We start from the raw sequence: 14776 nt of genomic DNA, 5'->3' as shown, positions 1-14776 counted from the left end.
GCATACCATGGAGGAGGGAACGGCCTTGCTGGTTTGCTTACCTTTTTGTTTCTGGCATCTTTCCAGATCCACGAGAGCGCCTGAAAGAAGATGACTTAGATGTTGTTCTCAGCCCCCAGAGACGAAGCTTTGGAGGGGGTTGCCACGTCACGGCTGCTGTTAGCTCCCGGCGCTCAGGAAGTCCATTGGAGAAAGACAGTGATGGCCTTCGCCTGATTGGAGGACGAAGAATTGGCAGTGGGAGGATAATCTCTGCCAGGAACTTTGAGAAGGACCACCGTCTTAGCGATAAGGACCTGCGGGACTTGAGAGACAGAGACCGAGAGAGGGACTACAAGGACAAGCGTTTCCGGGTTTGTCTTCTAGGTTACTTGGCACCTTGTGTACTGAGGGACTCAGTCGTCACCTCGTTTGTACCAGGTTCCTTTGAGATCCTGGATGAACACGGCTCATTCTTAAACCAGATAGGGAGGAATAGAGAGAGCTGGATGGGGCAAAGAGGGGCTTCAAGTCTACATCATAGTGTCTTCATTGCACTGTTGAGTATTACTTAATTCATCAAGGCCTTGATTGAGGTAGACATGCCTTAACTAGAATTTTCTTTTTTATCTGCATTATGTACTTTTCCAGAGGGAGTTTGGGGATAGTAAGCGTGTCTTTGGTGAGCGCAGAAGAAACGATTCCTACACAGAAGAAGAACCAGAATGGTTCTCAGCTGGACCCACAAGTCAGTCTGAAACCATTGAGCTGATTGGCTTTGATGACAAGATACTGGAAGAAGATCACAAGGGGAGAAAAAGAACAAGAAGACGGACAGCCTCTGTGAAGGAAGGTCAGCAAAAACGGGAGGGGAGCTCACTGTTCTCAAACGCGATGTGCTTATAATTGGCTTAATTATGCACTTAGGAATGGGCACCATTTATTAGGAAGTAGCCAGTTCTTAAAGTTGCAGTCTGATTTTGAAAATGCTGAACAGAAAGTCCTCACCTTATCCTGCTAAGAGCACTGCACACAAAAGGATTCCCAGAGATAAGAAACGTGGTAGATATAACGGGGGTCTCATTTATTGAGCACACTATGTATATTGCACAGAGTGGTAAGCATTTTGTCTATATAATCCTACTTCCAACAATCCTGTGAGGCAGGTGCCTTTATGCCCATCTTGTAAGTGAGCAATTGAAGGCAAAGAGGGTCTTAGTGACTTGTCTGAGGACCCTGAGGAAGAAAGTAGTGAAGCTGGGAGTTGAACAGTTGTATGCTGTTACACTTTTTCCCCTAGGGTGACACAGGAAACTGATAGGTAACTTGGGAGACTTTGTTCTTAGTTACTTTTCCTAGGTCCCTGTAGGCCCTTGACTTTTGAGTTGATCATAAATGGCCAGTTGTGTTTGTCTGCTAGTGCATATTCCTACTCATACAGACTCTCAGTTGTCAGGCCCAGTCTGTTTCCAGAGAGCTTAAAGCTGTACACAGCCCTGGCTGGTGTGGCTCAGTGGTTAAAAGCATCAGCCCACATACTAAGGTGTCATGGGTTCAATTCCTGGTCAAGGGCATGCACCTGATTTGCAGGTTTGACTCCCCCACCCTACTGGAGCACATAAGAGAGGCAACTAATCGATGTGTCTCTCTCACATCCATTTCTCTCTCCGTGTGTCTCTCTCTCCCTCCCTCCCTGCCACTCTCCCTTTAAAAAAAAAAAATCAATGGAAGAAATATCCTAGGGTGAGGATTAACAACAACAGAAACTTGCATATGGGGCACTCGTGCTGCTTGCAAAAGCCGTTCATCTGTTACGAGATGTCCCCAGCACAACACAGAATTAGAGTTAACAGGATAAAAATTAAAGTTTCTTTTGTAAATGTATGAGTCTTAGTTGGGACACAGAACTGTAACAATATCTTAGCTTGCTGAACCCTGACTTAAGTGGTGGTGCAGATGCATGTATAAAGACAGAACCAAATTAATTTGGTTCCATTTTTAAGCAGTAAGAGACATGCAAAGGTCACTGCTTTTTTTAAAAAAAAAATCCTGTTAGAAAAATAATCCAGTACACCAGCAATTTTCAAGCTTTTCCATCTCATGGCACAGGAAAAGTAATTACTAAAATTCTGTGGCACATCAAAAAATGTATTTTTTGCTGACCTGACAAAAAAATAGGTATGATTTTGATTTACAAAAAAATTAATAATAATGGTAGTAATTGCCTAGCCTTTTTGCTCCAAAGTAACTTTTTAAAAATATCAGGTGCCTACACTTGTGTAGAAGAATTTCTGGGACCAACAATTACCTGATCATATGCTACCTTATTCTGTGACCTGACCAGTAAGATGCAACTCTATTATATGACCTATATATAGGGTGTCCCAAAGAAATGTGTACACACACTTTGAATAATTATAAAGGGAGTATTTATTAATATACATTTCATTTTCAAAATTGAGCTATCGGCTGTTAAAGTGTGTCTACATTTTTTTGGGACACCCTGTATTTATAGTTCAAGACAGGGCATTCATACTGGAGGGCTATTGTGTTGGCTGTTGTCATTTTTTTAAATTTGGCAATCTAAGGGAGAGGTCAGTGCCCTGACTAAACAGTCAGGTATTAACAATTCTTGTGGCACACTAGGGGGAATCACTGTGGGAAACTTGAAGCATGGGCAGAGGAGGAACCACCATTCTTCTTCCATAAGAAGAGAACTGTTTTTCTACTGAAAATGCTGTGCTGTAACAAGAAGTCGGCTTTTAAAGTCACCTGTGGCTCTTCTGCATGTGTGATGATGACTGAGGCACAGACTAGGTCTATAGCAATTAGCTTGATCAGACTGCTTTTGTCCTGCTTTTGCTTTTAGGCATAGTCGAATGCAACGGAGGAGTGGCCGAAGAGGATGAGGTGGAGGTCATCCTTGCACAGGAGCCTGCTGCAGATCAGGAAGTGCCGAGGGATGCCGTCTTGCCTGAGCAGTCCCCAGGAGAATTTGACTTTAACGAGTTCTTTAACCTTGATAAGGTGCCATGCTTAGCTTCGGTGAGTGTAGCAGCACACTTATGAAATGGAGGGAGCAACTATATGGTTAAATTTGACCTATGTCTTTAACATATGTCCTTTTGAGGTATTGTTTTTGTTAGAGGCCCTGGGGGGTTTTAGGCTTTTATTTATTTTTTGTTCACTTAAATCTTTACCCAAGGGTATGTTTCTGATGAAAAATCAGGTGTCAGCCTTATGGGAGCTCCTTTGTAGGTAACAGTATGCTTTTCTCTTGCTGCCTTTAAGATTCTCTCTGTTGTTAATTTTTGCCGTTTTAATTATAATGTGTCAGGGCGTGGGCCTGTTTGGATTCTTCTTGCTTAGGGTTCTCTGTGCCTCCTGAACTTGTGTGACTTTTTCCTTTACCAGGCTAGGGAAGTTTTCTGCCATTTCTTCAAACACCTTCTCTATCCCTTTCTCCCTTTCTGCCTCTTCTGGCACACTTAGGGGGAGGCACTACCGTTAGAGCATCCCAGCTTGCTCTGTGGTAAAAATGACAGACCAGATAAACTCTCAAGGATTCTTCTCAGGTTTAAAATGCTTTTAGTTTCTTGTAATTGGTATTTCCAGTAAATGTGTATAAAAGTAACTTTGTTTTATGTTTTAGCTGTAATAAAATTTAGCTTCTCTAAGTGAAACAAAGTTGGTAGATGGTCAAAATATACAAATGACTTTCTCAACACTTCCTGTCGTATCTTTAGAAAATGTCCAGATGCTTTACATTCAGGTCCTTTGCTTTTCATGTTCCTTCTGTATATCTTCTGACTTTTTTCCTATACAGTATGATGAGAGGAAATAAAAGGATTAAAATGAAAAGCCATTTTTTGCTATTTATAATATAGCAAAACTCTTTTCAACATTAAACTGTTTTTAATAGCTGTAGCTTTTAGTTACTTTTAAAATAATTCCTATTTATCACTAAGGTGATTATATCTTGAATACGATTCCCTATTTTTTACAGTGCCACATCACTCACATGCTTCGCTTATGCTGTAATTATTGTAAGTGCACGTAAAAATCAGCATTATTTAAATGAGTCTACAAGCGGAATGTGATTGAAACTATGAGTAATACCTCAGAAAATAGAAGTACCACAGATAATGATCAAATTAGTGTCTTGAATTAAAATCCCTTTTCTTAGGTGAAAGGAGTGTTTTGTGGCTTAGTTTGGGTATGTGTTATGAGAAAATTCTTCCAGATAAGAATAAAAGAATAAATCTTAACTTCCACTGCTGAACTTTGGAAACGGGGGGTTCTAGACTTCAGATAAAAGAGTCACTAACTCAGTCATCCATGTACCAGTTTGGGGGGAAATGTGTTTTTTGTTTATTATTGGTATAGAAGTAAAAGTTTATGCCTACTTTCAAGGATGTGCCTCGTTTTTGGATTGACATTTGCTTTATCTTTTCTAAATGTTGATGAGAATACTATACTGCATAAAGATCAATTTTGGTATTTAACTGGATTTATTATGGGGTACAGTTGAAAAATTTATTTTTTAAAAATGTTTAAATATGTTTTAAGAAGGGTTGGTAATAGAAATTACTATTATGAAATAGTGTTGAAAAAAATATTTCCGATCATAGTGCATCATTTAGTTGGCCTTATTATTAAGCCAGAAACCATGGAAGTTGGATTTAAAACAAAACAAACACCTGAAAACTCCTCGTTAGGTTCAAACAGATATTAGAGATGCGTTAAAAGTTCATCTTTCACATTCTGATATTTCCTAAACTTTGACTTGGAATTGTGATCTATGAGCTCCACTTTTTAGCTTTTGGCTTCTGAAATTACCAGCATTGAGCTTTATGATGTTCATTACAACCATGAGACCATTTGCAGCGAGGATTTTCTGTCATCGGCTGTCCATACATGATACTTAGCTGAAGGCCACTCCTCAGCTTGGCAATGGAATGCTTTACTCTTGGTGCTGATTTTGATTTTGAAACTATGTCCTCCAAGAACATTGAGTAGTTCATGGATTTGTCTAATGAGGCAAAGGATAAAAACGCCATTTCTGTGGCACAGTGGTTTTGCTTTATATGCTTAGAAAATACATGGTTGGTTATGCTCCAGTTTGGGTTACTCAGAAATGACCCAGGAGGGAAAGAAAAATGGAAAGATGTTCAGAATCCTAAGTTCTGAAAGTGTTTACCTTCAGGTCAGCCGCTTCAAAGGAAGTATCAAAGTAAGTGACCCTTTCTTAAAATTTGAAACTTCTAGTCCCTTTGACCTAGAAACTATTCCTTAACTCCTTTTGTCTTGCCTTTTAGATGATAGAAGATGTTTTGGGAGAAGGGTCAGTCTCTGCCAGTCGATTCAGTAGGTGGTTCTCTAACCCAAGCCGATCAGGAAGCAGATCCAGCAGTCTTGGTTCAACACCACATGAAGAACTGGAGAGACTTGCAGGTAAAATGGCTTCAAATTCTGGCCATGGACATAAACTTGAGCTTTCTCTGATAACTGTTCATTGTCTTCATTAGTCAGGGGTCCATTAGGGTTAAAGGGTCTCTGGATACTGAAAAAGCCTTCAATTTGTGTCCTTTTAATACTATTTGAAGCTGTTTCTGTGCTTTATTGGGGTTAATTAATTATGAATACATTTACTTGCATTATTAGGTCTGGAGCAAGCCATCCTCTCTCCTGGACAGAATTCGGGGAATTATTTTGCTCCTATACCATTGGAAGACCATGCTGAAAATAAAGTGGATATTTTAGAAATGCTACAGAAAGCCAAAGTGGATTTAAAACCTCTTCTTTCCAGCCTTTCTGCAAATAAAGAAAAACTTAGAGAGAGCTGTAAGTGTTTATTAGAGTCTGCTTTAGGTATCTGAAAAAGCTTGAATGCTCAGTCTTAAGGCAGTTAATGCTATTTCATCAGAAGTCAAATATATGGTGGGTTTTGTTGAACATTCTTAAAGAAAAAAAATTTTTTTTTTTTAATCCAACGATACCACCTCCTTGAGAACCTGGTAGTCGGTGGGTCCTGGGACCTCTATTAACTCTTCCCCCAAGTCCTCCTCACCTGGAGCCCATTTATAACACTAGCGAATGCTGTCCTCCTGAGCAGCATTTGGCAGCTCCTCACATCTTTGCCCCAAACTGCCATATTCTTGTGAGGTTATGAGCCTTCAACAGGAAACCTTAGTGATACAATAACCATAGTGCTGGCGGCAATCGTACTGGTGTTGGGCTAGCAGGGATTCCTGCCCCTGGTGACAAGTCTCCAGAAGATGATTACAGAGGTCCTCCGACAGGATGCACAGCAGGATCTTGTCAAGTCTTACAGCTTATGGCCCCCCGTTTCTAGCACCGAAGCATTTTAGGGTTAGTTTATGCCATCTCTTACTCAGTACACAATTATGGCCTTATTTCACCTGAGCAACAATGATTTTAAGTGTCTTCAATCTATTTTTGGTGTCATTCTTTTTTACTTTTACCTTAACCATGATGGTAGCCAAAGAGAATTCCTACCACATATTCCTTTGCTTGACTTAACCTGGACTTTCTCAACTTTTCAGCACATTCAGGGGTTGTACTTTCCGTGGAAGAAGTAGAAGCAGGGCTCAAGGGCTTGAAGGTGGACCAGCAACTGAAGAATTCAACGCCTTTCATGGCAGAACACTTAGAGGAGACCTTGAGTGCTGTTACCAGCAATCGACAGCTCAAAAAAGATGGCGATATGACTGCATTCAACAAGCTAGTGAACACCATGAAGGCAAGTGGGACTTTGCCTTCTCAGCCCAAAGTCAGCGTAAGTATTTGACACAAACTCCAGCCTTTTCTCCTTTTCCCTCTTTCTGTTCCACTTCCCACAATAAATGGATTTTTAAAAAGGTATTCTGAGTAAGTTGGAAATTTTTTTAGTAGTCATTTGGTCCTTCATGCTTTTGTGTGTTCTTTAATTATCGCTGTGCTATTTGTTACTAGAAAAAGCAGGTTTGTGGTTAATCTACATGCATTGTGGGTGACAGTATAAAGATTGAGTGAGTCATACATAACTTTCTTAAGTCATTGCTAAAAAAAATGGTGGTGCATATCTTTTTGTACTCCAAAGAAAGTTTTTTGTTTATTCAGCTACTTGTTAAAGTAACTTACTGTATATTTATAGTCAGATCTTTTCCACACCTTCTAGTTAATTCCAAATACCCGGGCTTACCTGCTTTCTTAATTAGGCCGTTGGCAGTTATATGAAACATTTGTCAAACAGGACGGATTTTTTTCAAGACAATTGTATTTTGTCTAATAGAAAAAGTTGTGACTCTAAACTTGTAATAGAAAAAGTTGTGACTCTAAACTTGTAATAGAAAAAGTTGTGACTCTAAACTTGTAAAACACCTTTAGGCATGAAGTTGGGTTACAAGGTGACTGAATATCAGTAAATGCAGGTGTGTAGTACATACTGGAAGCTTATCATAACGCCTTAGAGGGTGGCTCTCAGCCATGGCCTATGTGTCAGTACTGCTCTTCTTGATGAAAGTGATAAAGGAAGCAGGATAAATCTGAAGAATAAAAACATAGACATTCCATTTGCTGTGTTAGCAAATTTACCAAACTGAGTGTTGCCTCTTGTTTTCTCCTGTACATTCTTATCTGGGAACTACAAGTTAGCCTGGCAGCAGTAACTGATTCATTGTGCCTTGATCATGGGAAGGGAACTGATTTTTGGTGTTTCTCATATGACCAGCAGTTAGCAATAGAGATTCCCACAGAAATGCCATTGTTCTGGCCTTACTGCTAGGACTGTCCACCTCGGAAAGATGGCATCTCAGGGAGGTAGACTTCTTCCTGAGTATCTGACCACACTATGCCAGTTTAGAGGAATACTTATTGTAAACTGCTTTAGAATTATTTCTGCTCAGAATTATTAGATACAAGGGCCAGAGTAAAAGATTGCAAACTCTTCTGTTCTCCTTCCTTGTTACCTTTGTGTCTTAGTGACTGGGTCACATCTTGTACCTTCTTGTCTTTTAGTGTAAGGAAATGGGAACAGGAAAATTCAACAGTTCACCGGATGCTTTTGAGCATTTTGTTTCAGATATGGATACAATTCTAGGGTTTGATAGTAGCACAGTTGACCCTGAGTTGTTAGAAGAACTATTTCAATATTCTGAAATATATCTGGTTTCACCCGAGGGAAGGAGACTCAAACACCTATTTAAAGGGATGGATGATATAATTCAAGTTGCTAGGCAAAGAGTAACAGAAATTCAACATAACCTAGAAAGAAAGCAACAAGAAAAATAATGTAATAAGCACACCAGGCATTATCCCACAATATTGCTTAATTTGCATGTTGTTGAGTCATGGTCTACATCTAAAATAAAGTTTTTAATTACTGTGGCTATATGTGATATATACTATTTCTGATCTGCCTATGTCTGTTTAGCTTCAATCATGTTGTTTCCTTCTCCAAACATGTTGGTTCAATCTAAACTCCATTTCAAATTCAATTGTAGGCTCTGTAGAGTAAACCATATAGCATAAAGTTACCTATTTGTTTTTTGTTAGAAGGGATTAAATGACTTTTTAGGATGTCTCTTATTAAAATCATCTGCAGTGAGTCCCAATTCCAAAACAGACAATAAAACATCTGGATACCTTTGGGCTATATGTCCTGCCCAAGGACACTGCTGTGGGCCTTGGCGTCTCCACCTAGCGGATGCACAAGAGTTACTACAGGGAGGAAAAGACCTTGTCTGAGGAGGGTCTCTGAGTAGACTCTACATGTACATGGGAAGATTCTTTCTGGTCCCAGATATTTGGGACCTATATGATGAGAGAGTGGAACAGGTTGATTTAAGTTCTTTTCTGTGACTTTGACATTATTCTGCTGTTACATGTTGACTCCTGAAGAGTTTTTAAAGCTTTCTTGTGGTCCCCAATTAATCTTTAAGTGTGTCTGAAGGTTAAAACCAGTTTTCCTTTGACTTTTTTAGCGAAACCTTGACAGCCATTTGATGTCCCATGCTGAGATTCCAGGCCAGCCTCTCCCTAAGAACATCCTGCAGGTACTTACACAAACTTAATCCGAGGCCTCGGCGTCCTGAACAGTAGTCCTCTGAACTGGTTTTTGTAGTGGTCCAGCTTCGGGCCTTAGAGGATGATCCATGTTGCCTGGCAATTGAGGATATGTCACTGCCCTAACATAGTTGTCGCTATTAGTCTCAATGTGGGATGGGGAGGTAGCTAAAAAAAATGACAAAGCAAGCCCTTGATTTCCAGTTTGCAGGTTTACAATTTCTATGGAAATTTAAAATATCTAACCTGTACTGATAGCACTAACTTACAGCAATGTTGCTAAATGAACTTTCAGAGAAATGTGTCACATGTACATGTGACAAGTCCTTCAGTGGAGTATGAGGGAGATTCATCGTTGGCTTCTGAAAATCAATCCCTAATCCACAGCCTCTGACTAGGAGGGAGAACTAGTTGTGTTCACGAGGATTTGACTTTCTGCCTTCTAGGAACTTCTGGGTCCGCCAGTTCAGAGACCTGCTTCTTCCAACCTTCTGAGCGGCCTTATGGGGAGCTTGGAGCCTACATCTCTCCTAGGCCAAAGAGCACCATCTCCTCCCTTGTCACAGGTGTTTCAAACACGAGCAGCCTCAGCAGACTACCTTCGTCCTCGAATACCATCACCAATTGGTAAATACTCGTGTATAGATGTCCATCCATATGTCCATGTTATAGTTTGTTTTTTTCTCTTGAGATTGATCTAAATTGAATCCAGCTCTTTGGTCTTTTTCCTTATTTCGGGAATTCAATCCAAAAAAGTTAATTTGACTTCCTGGGTTTTTGTTCTTGATAGAGTATGGCAGAGTACTGGCTCTTTACCAGCCTAATGAAGTTGGTACACAATCATTTGTGAGGTCTATGGCTAGTTCAGAATATGAAGGGAACCACTTCCAGAAGCTCTCTTAGCAAAGTGTTGTGCATAATCTCCAGGTGTTCCTACCACCCTGGACTACTTTAGGCCTCCTGCCAGTCATGTCTTGTGAGGGAGTTTTTTGTAATCTTCCCTCCACAATTAGGGAGAGAGAATGAAGAGCTCCCCATGAGGCCACTCAGTGCACTGGTCTCTGCTTTGGTATCAGCTGACATAGTGATAATGGGCCAAATCACTGGCTAGTGAAGCTCTGAAAGGACAAAGCTGACAGCTTAGTGGGGAAGATGGATACAGCAGCAATTCAGGTCATTACGTGCTGAGGTCCACAAAGCCCCTGTAGGGGACACAGAAGAGGGACCTCAGCCCAAGAAGTCAGTACTTCTCAAAAGAGCTGGTGTTCAGGAGCAGCATGTCTTGGTGATAATGCCTCTTTGATGGACACTCACTGATACTATAACTTTTCCAACAGGTTTCACACCAGGACCACAGCAGCTACTCGGAGATCCATTCCAAGGCATGCGCAAGCCCATGAGCCCTGTCACGGCCCAGGTCCAGCGGAGCTCTTTCTCAAATGCAATCTATTGCTTGCTTTTTACCTTTCTTATTTATGGGGTGGAGAATTAGATTGCTACAATTCTTGGAGGTGCTTTTTAACTATAATTCAGGCTCAACTATATAATTCAAGTAAAGGCTAAAAAATTGGCGAACAGCTGAAGTCATATTTAAATAGTTAAAATCCTCTTTGGTGGATAGCACCATTTAGGTTGCAGCATTTAATTTCTTTCAGCTGCTGCTTACAGAGGGTGAAGAGAGACCTTTGTATAAAGTTCAGTGACTCCTCATTCTTCTGATCCTCTGCCACTTCTGTTCAGCAGATGAGCCAGCTAGAACTGCAGCAGGCAGCAGCTTTGGAGGGGCTGGCCCTGCCACATGACCTTGCACTGCAGGCAGCAAACTTCTATCAGCCTGGTTTTGGCAAACCACAGGTGGACAGAACCAGAGATGGATTCAGAAACAGGTAAGTTACTAATCCTACCCTTGTGGGGATTTGCAATTTAATTTTCCTCAGATTAGCAAATTAGTTGCCCACAGTGTAGTTGTAAACACTGATACATTGTACAACACATGGTGAGAATGCCATCTCCTCCAGATATGCAGTAAAGGGAGTAATGATTGAAATCTGCTGGGCATAGGCTTTTCGTATAATTTTTTTTATATTCTTGATTTAAAGGATTCATCTTTACGAATGTAGCTTCTTACTTGCAGTTATGCTATAAGACGATGGGAAGTAAAACTACCTAGCTTCCTCCCCCATGGCTTCCTTGTTGAGTTTATCAAACCATCTCTTGATGTAGGTTTGTTGATCAGAGCAGTTAAATTACTGACTTCACTCTCCTCCTGTCCTTTCTACTAGTTGCAACAAGTAGTAAAATGGAAGGAATCATAAGTTGGGGAGTGGGGAAGTAGCAATCTTGTTTTTATTAGAAAACAAAAAACTGCATTAAGCAAATGTATAAGGCAAACTCCTTTTAGCCACTCAGAAGCTCTCTGTGGTGCCCCGTCCCTTTGATGCTCCCTTAAGTGTCTGGCCTTTAAGGACGGTTTAGTCCTGCCCATACAGTGCTTGGAAATTAACAAGTATTTATGTTTTGATGTGATTCTTAAAATTTGCCATATCTGTGTCTCAGTGTCTTGCTTCAGCTAGTTTTATATGCTGACACTTTCAGAAAACATTGAGACCACTAAGTACCCTGTACCTTTGCCCGAATGCATTCTATCTTTAGTAGCCCTCAGCCTAAACAGAGCTCAGGACTAGTCTGCTAAGGCTCCGTCATTGGCGCTCTCTCTACAATATCATGTAGTTATCTAATATTCATTGACTTAACTTTCACACACCTTTGCTATAAAACAACTGCGTTTTAAAGCTACAGAAGCTTAGGTTGTTTAAGAATAACTTGCTTGAAACTAGTTAGTGTCAGTGGAGCCTTCATGTTTTAGATCAAATGTCACCCTCCCAGGCCTTCCCTGAACACCCTGTGTTACGTTGTGCCTCCCAACAGACACGACTTTCTCCTCTTGCTTTATTGATTGTACTTACCACCTTCTAGCATACTATTTTTTAAGATATATCTTTATTGATTTCAGAGAAGAAGGGAGAGATGGAGACATCAGTGATGAGAATCACTGATTGGCTGCCTCCTACACGCCCCCACATGCCCTGACATAGAATTCAACCGTGACCTCCTGGTTCATAGGTCAACGCTCAACCACTGAGCCACACCAGCCGGGCTCTAGCATGCTATTTAATTTTTTTTCTGTGTCCCTGCCCAGAGTAACCCCTCTCTACTCTGCAATAAGAATGTAAGGAGGCCAAAGTTTGTCTGTTTTGTCTACTACTGTATCCCTAGCACTTACAGTAGTGTCTAGCATATAGTAGGTGCTCAAGTACATTTATCAGAAGGAATCAATCTATTATACCTTATGCAGAATCACCTAATTTCGGGTTTACATCTTAATCACTCAGAATACTATTAATCTGTCTGTCCCCTCATTGTCATGATCAGAGTCTCAGTATGGCAGCAGTAGGGCTTACCTGGTAGAGACTGGAAAGAGGAAAGAAGTCATGGCTTAGGATTCCCATTTGCTTAGGATTCAGAAAACTTCAGAAGCAGGCTGTACGTGGGCTTGTGGTACTGGGTCTGACCAGGCTGAACTGCAGTGGAGCTTCCATTAGCCAGTGAGCTCACACATTCATTCTTCTCTCAGCCTATTTATATCTTCAACTGTTTCCATTTTTCTTCCAAATTAAGGCAGAATGAGTAGAATGTCCCCCAGATAGAATGCAAGTCTGTTCTTTTAAACTTCACTTGGGAGGCCTGGGATCAGCCTTGTGTGTAGACCAGGAGTGGTGGGGAATGCTGCATGGAATTAGGTCTTAAAATAGCTGAAACTGTTGGCACTGCATCTGATTTGAGCCAGTGTCTCACAGAGCATCAGTTCTATGCCAAGCACTGTGCTAGTCAGTGTTGCTCCCTCCCGTCTAGAGCACAGCCTAGACCACAAAAAGAAACTGCTCGCTAGCCTACCTTACTGGTATAGTCCGAAAATAAACTATACATGAGTTGTGGATAACTCTACATTTTCAAGGCCTTACCATGTCCCTGTACCTGTTCCTTCTACCTAAATCCTTGTTCTCATCTTATAGCTTCTCATTGGTCACACCCAAGTCAGTGCAGCTCACCAGTGAAGCTTGTCTAGTCCCTGCAATAGACGTATCTTATCATTCCTTCTATCCCTCATTTTGCCATGACACCTTGTTGGCACCTACTATCTGAATGCCTTGGTGCATCCTACGTTAGTAAACATCTCCCCCACTAGACGAGAGTTCTTGCAAGGCCCGGGACCATGTTTCAGTGAGCTTTTGTCTTCCTTCAAAACTTAGCATGTGGTTTTGCATATTTAGACTTAGCAAATGCTTGGGAAGTTGAATTGGATAAGGGAAATGTTGAAGTCCTAGGCTGATCTTTAGTATTTTGTGGTTTTAGGACTCAAGAGTTTAAGCAGCTTGGGGCTTACACTGAAACTTGGTTTGTTCACAGGCAACAGCGAGTGACCAAGTCACCAGCACCCGTGCACAGAGGGAATTCCTCTTCCCCTGCCCCTGCTGCCTCCATCACAAGCATGGTCAGTGACCTTTGCCTTTGTGAATGACTTCTAGGGTTCTAGGTTTCTCCTTGTTTGGTTGTGCCTGTGTTGTATCACTGTAACCCGTATGTCCTTGAGTGCCTTCCACAGGAATCATTGGTTTAATAGTCTTTCATACCTGTCTGTCTATTGGGTTTTAGGTAAAACCCTTACATTGGGGAAAGTGTGTTTCAGCAAATAGACAAGTACGGGCTGGAGCACACAGATGATATGTAGTATGTTCAAACAAGTGAACAATTGGAGTGGGGAGGACAGCGCGAAAGGCAGGGGGTGAGGTGGATGGGCTGGTGACCAGGGTCAGGTCATGGGGAGTCCAGTGGTGAGTCCACAAATTCAGATCCAGATCTCTGATACGAATTCAGACTGGGACCGAGGGGTTTGCTTATTTGTGAAGTCAAGTTTAGTTTCACAGCTGACTCATGTGCCAGCATTTTTATATATTTTTTAAGTTTCCTTCCCCACAAATTTTTATCACCTAAAGCTGACAGATGTGGTGAAAACTGTTACTCTATGTTCAGGATCCCAAGTAGGTCTTTGTACTAAGCACCTTGAAGGCAGGGTCCAGAAGGAGTTTTTCTGTTCATAATTCATTCCCTGTCTCCTGCCATCACGGATTTGGGTTGGTTAATAAGAAAAGTTGCCTACATGATAGTCATCAAAGTAGAAATATGCAGTGAAGAGATAGGAACAAATGACCCCAAATGGTGAGTTCTAGTAGCTGAGGAGAATAGGGAGATAATTTTGAATGTTCTAGTAGTATAGCAAGTCCTTGAATTAGTTTTGTTCAAGGTCATTTGGTTATAATGTTCATGAGATGCTGTAGATATAACTTTTTATCAACTAGCCTATAGTAAAATTAGTTTCATTATATGTCATTTAGCTCAAAGTCACAGAGCCTGTCAGTAATGTTAAGTGAGAAAAAGCAAATAATAATGTTAAGTGAGGACTTGCTGTATAGAGAAATTTAGGCTCTGAGGTTGTCTCTGAAATGTCCTTTCCTGGCTGGAAGCGTTATTGCCCCTGGGTATACTTCTGGCCATGTTCTCCCTCTCTTCCAAGCTAATGCCCTGGCAGGGGAAGTAGCTGCATATGCAGGTCCCCATCATCAAGTTAAAGCTTTTTGCTTTAACTTCCTTTATGTACAACGAAGTCTAGGTT

At 41.0% G+C, this 14776-nt stretch overlaps 1 protein-coding gene across 4 annotated transcripts in view; it reads left to right on the top strand.

Annotated features, from left to right (window-relative positions):
- EIF4ENIF1 (eukaryotic translation initiation factor 4E nuclear import factor 1) overlaps positions 1–14776 on the top strand; it is a 33049-nt gene that overhangs the window by 14416 nt on the left and 3857 nt on the right. For 3 of the 4 annotated variants that reach the window (XM_008142395.3, XM_054712430.1, XM_054712431.1), the window contains exons 5-15: positions 67–353; positions 631–832; positions 2849–3024; positions 5298–5433; positions 5644–5823; positions 6546–6778; positions 8964–9035; positions 9492–9672; positions 10383–10462; positions 10789–10931; positions 13513–13597. In XM_008142395.3, the coding sequence (XP_008140617.2) occupies positions 67–353; positions 631–832; positions 2849–3024; positions 5298–5433; positions 5644–5823; positions 6546–6778; positions 8964–9035; positions 9492–9672; positions 10383–10462; positions 10789–10931; positions 13513–13597 (1775 nt within the window). The remainder of the gene's footprint in view (positions 1–66; positions 354–630; positions 833–2848; positions 3025–5297; positions 5434–5643; positions 5824–6545; positions 6779–8963; positions 9036–9491; positions 9673–10382; positions 10463–10788; positions 10932–13512; positions 13598–14776) is intronic. The other variant, XM_054712432.1, reaches the window with a different exon arrangement.

The sequence above is a fragment of the Eptesicus fuscus genome, chromosome 23 (assembly GCF_027574615.1).
Source record: "Eptesicus fuscus isolate TK198812 chromosome 23, DD_ASM_mEF_20220401, whole genome shotgun sequence".
Taxonomy (NCBI): Eukaryota; Metazoa; Chordata; class Mammalia; order Chiroptera; family Vespertilionidae; genus Eptesicus; species Eptesicus fuscus.
This window is presented reverse-complemented; position numbering and strand designations above follow the sequence as displayed.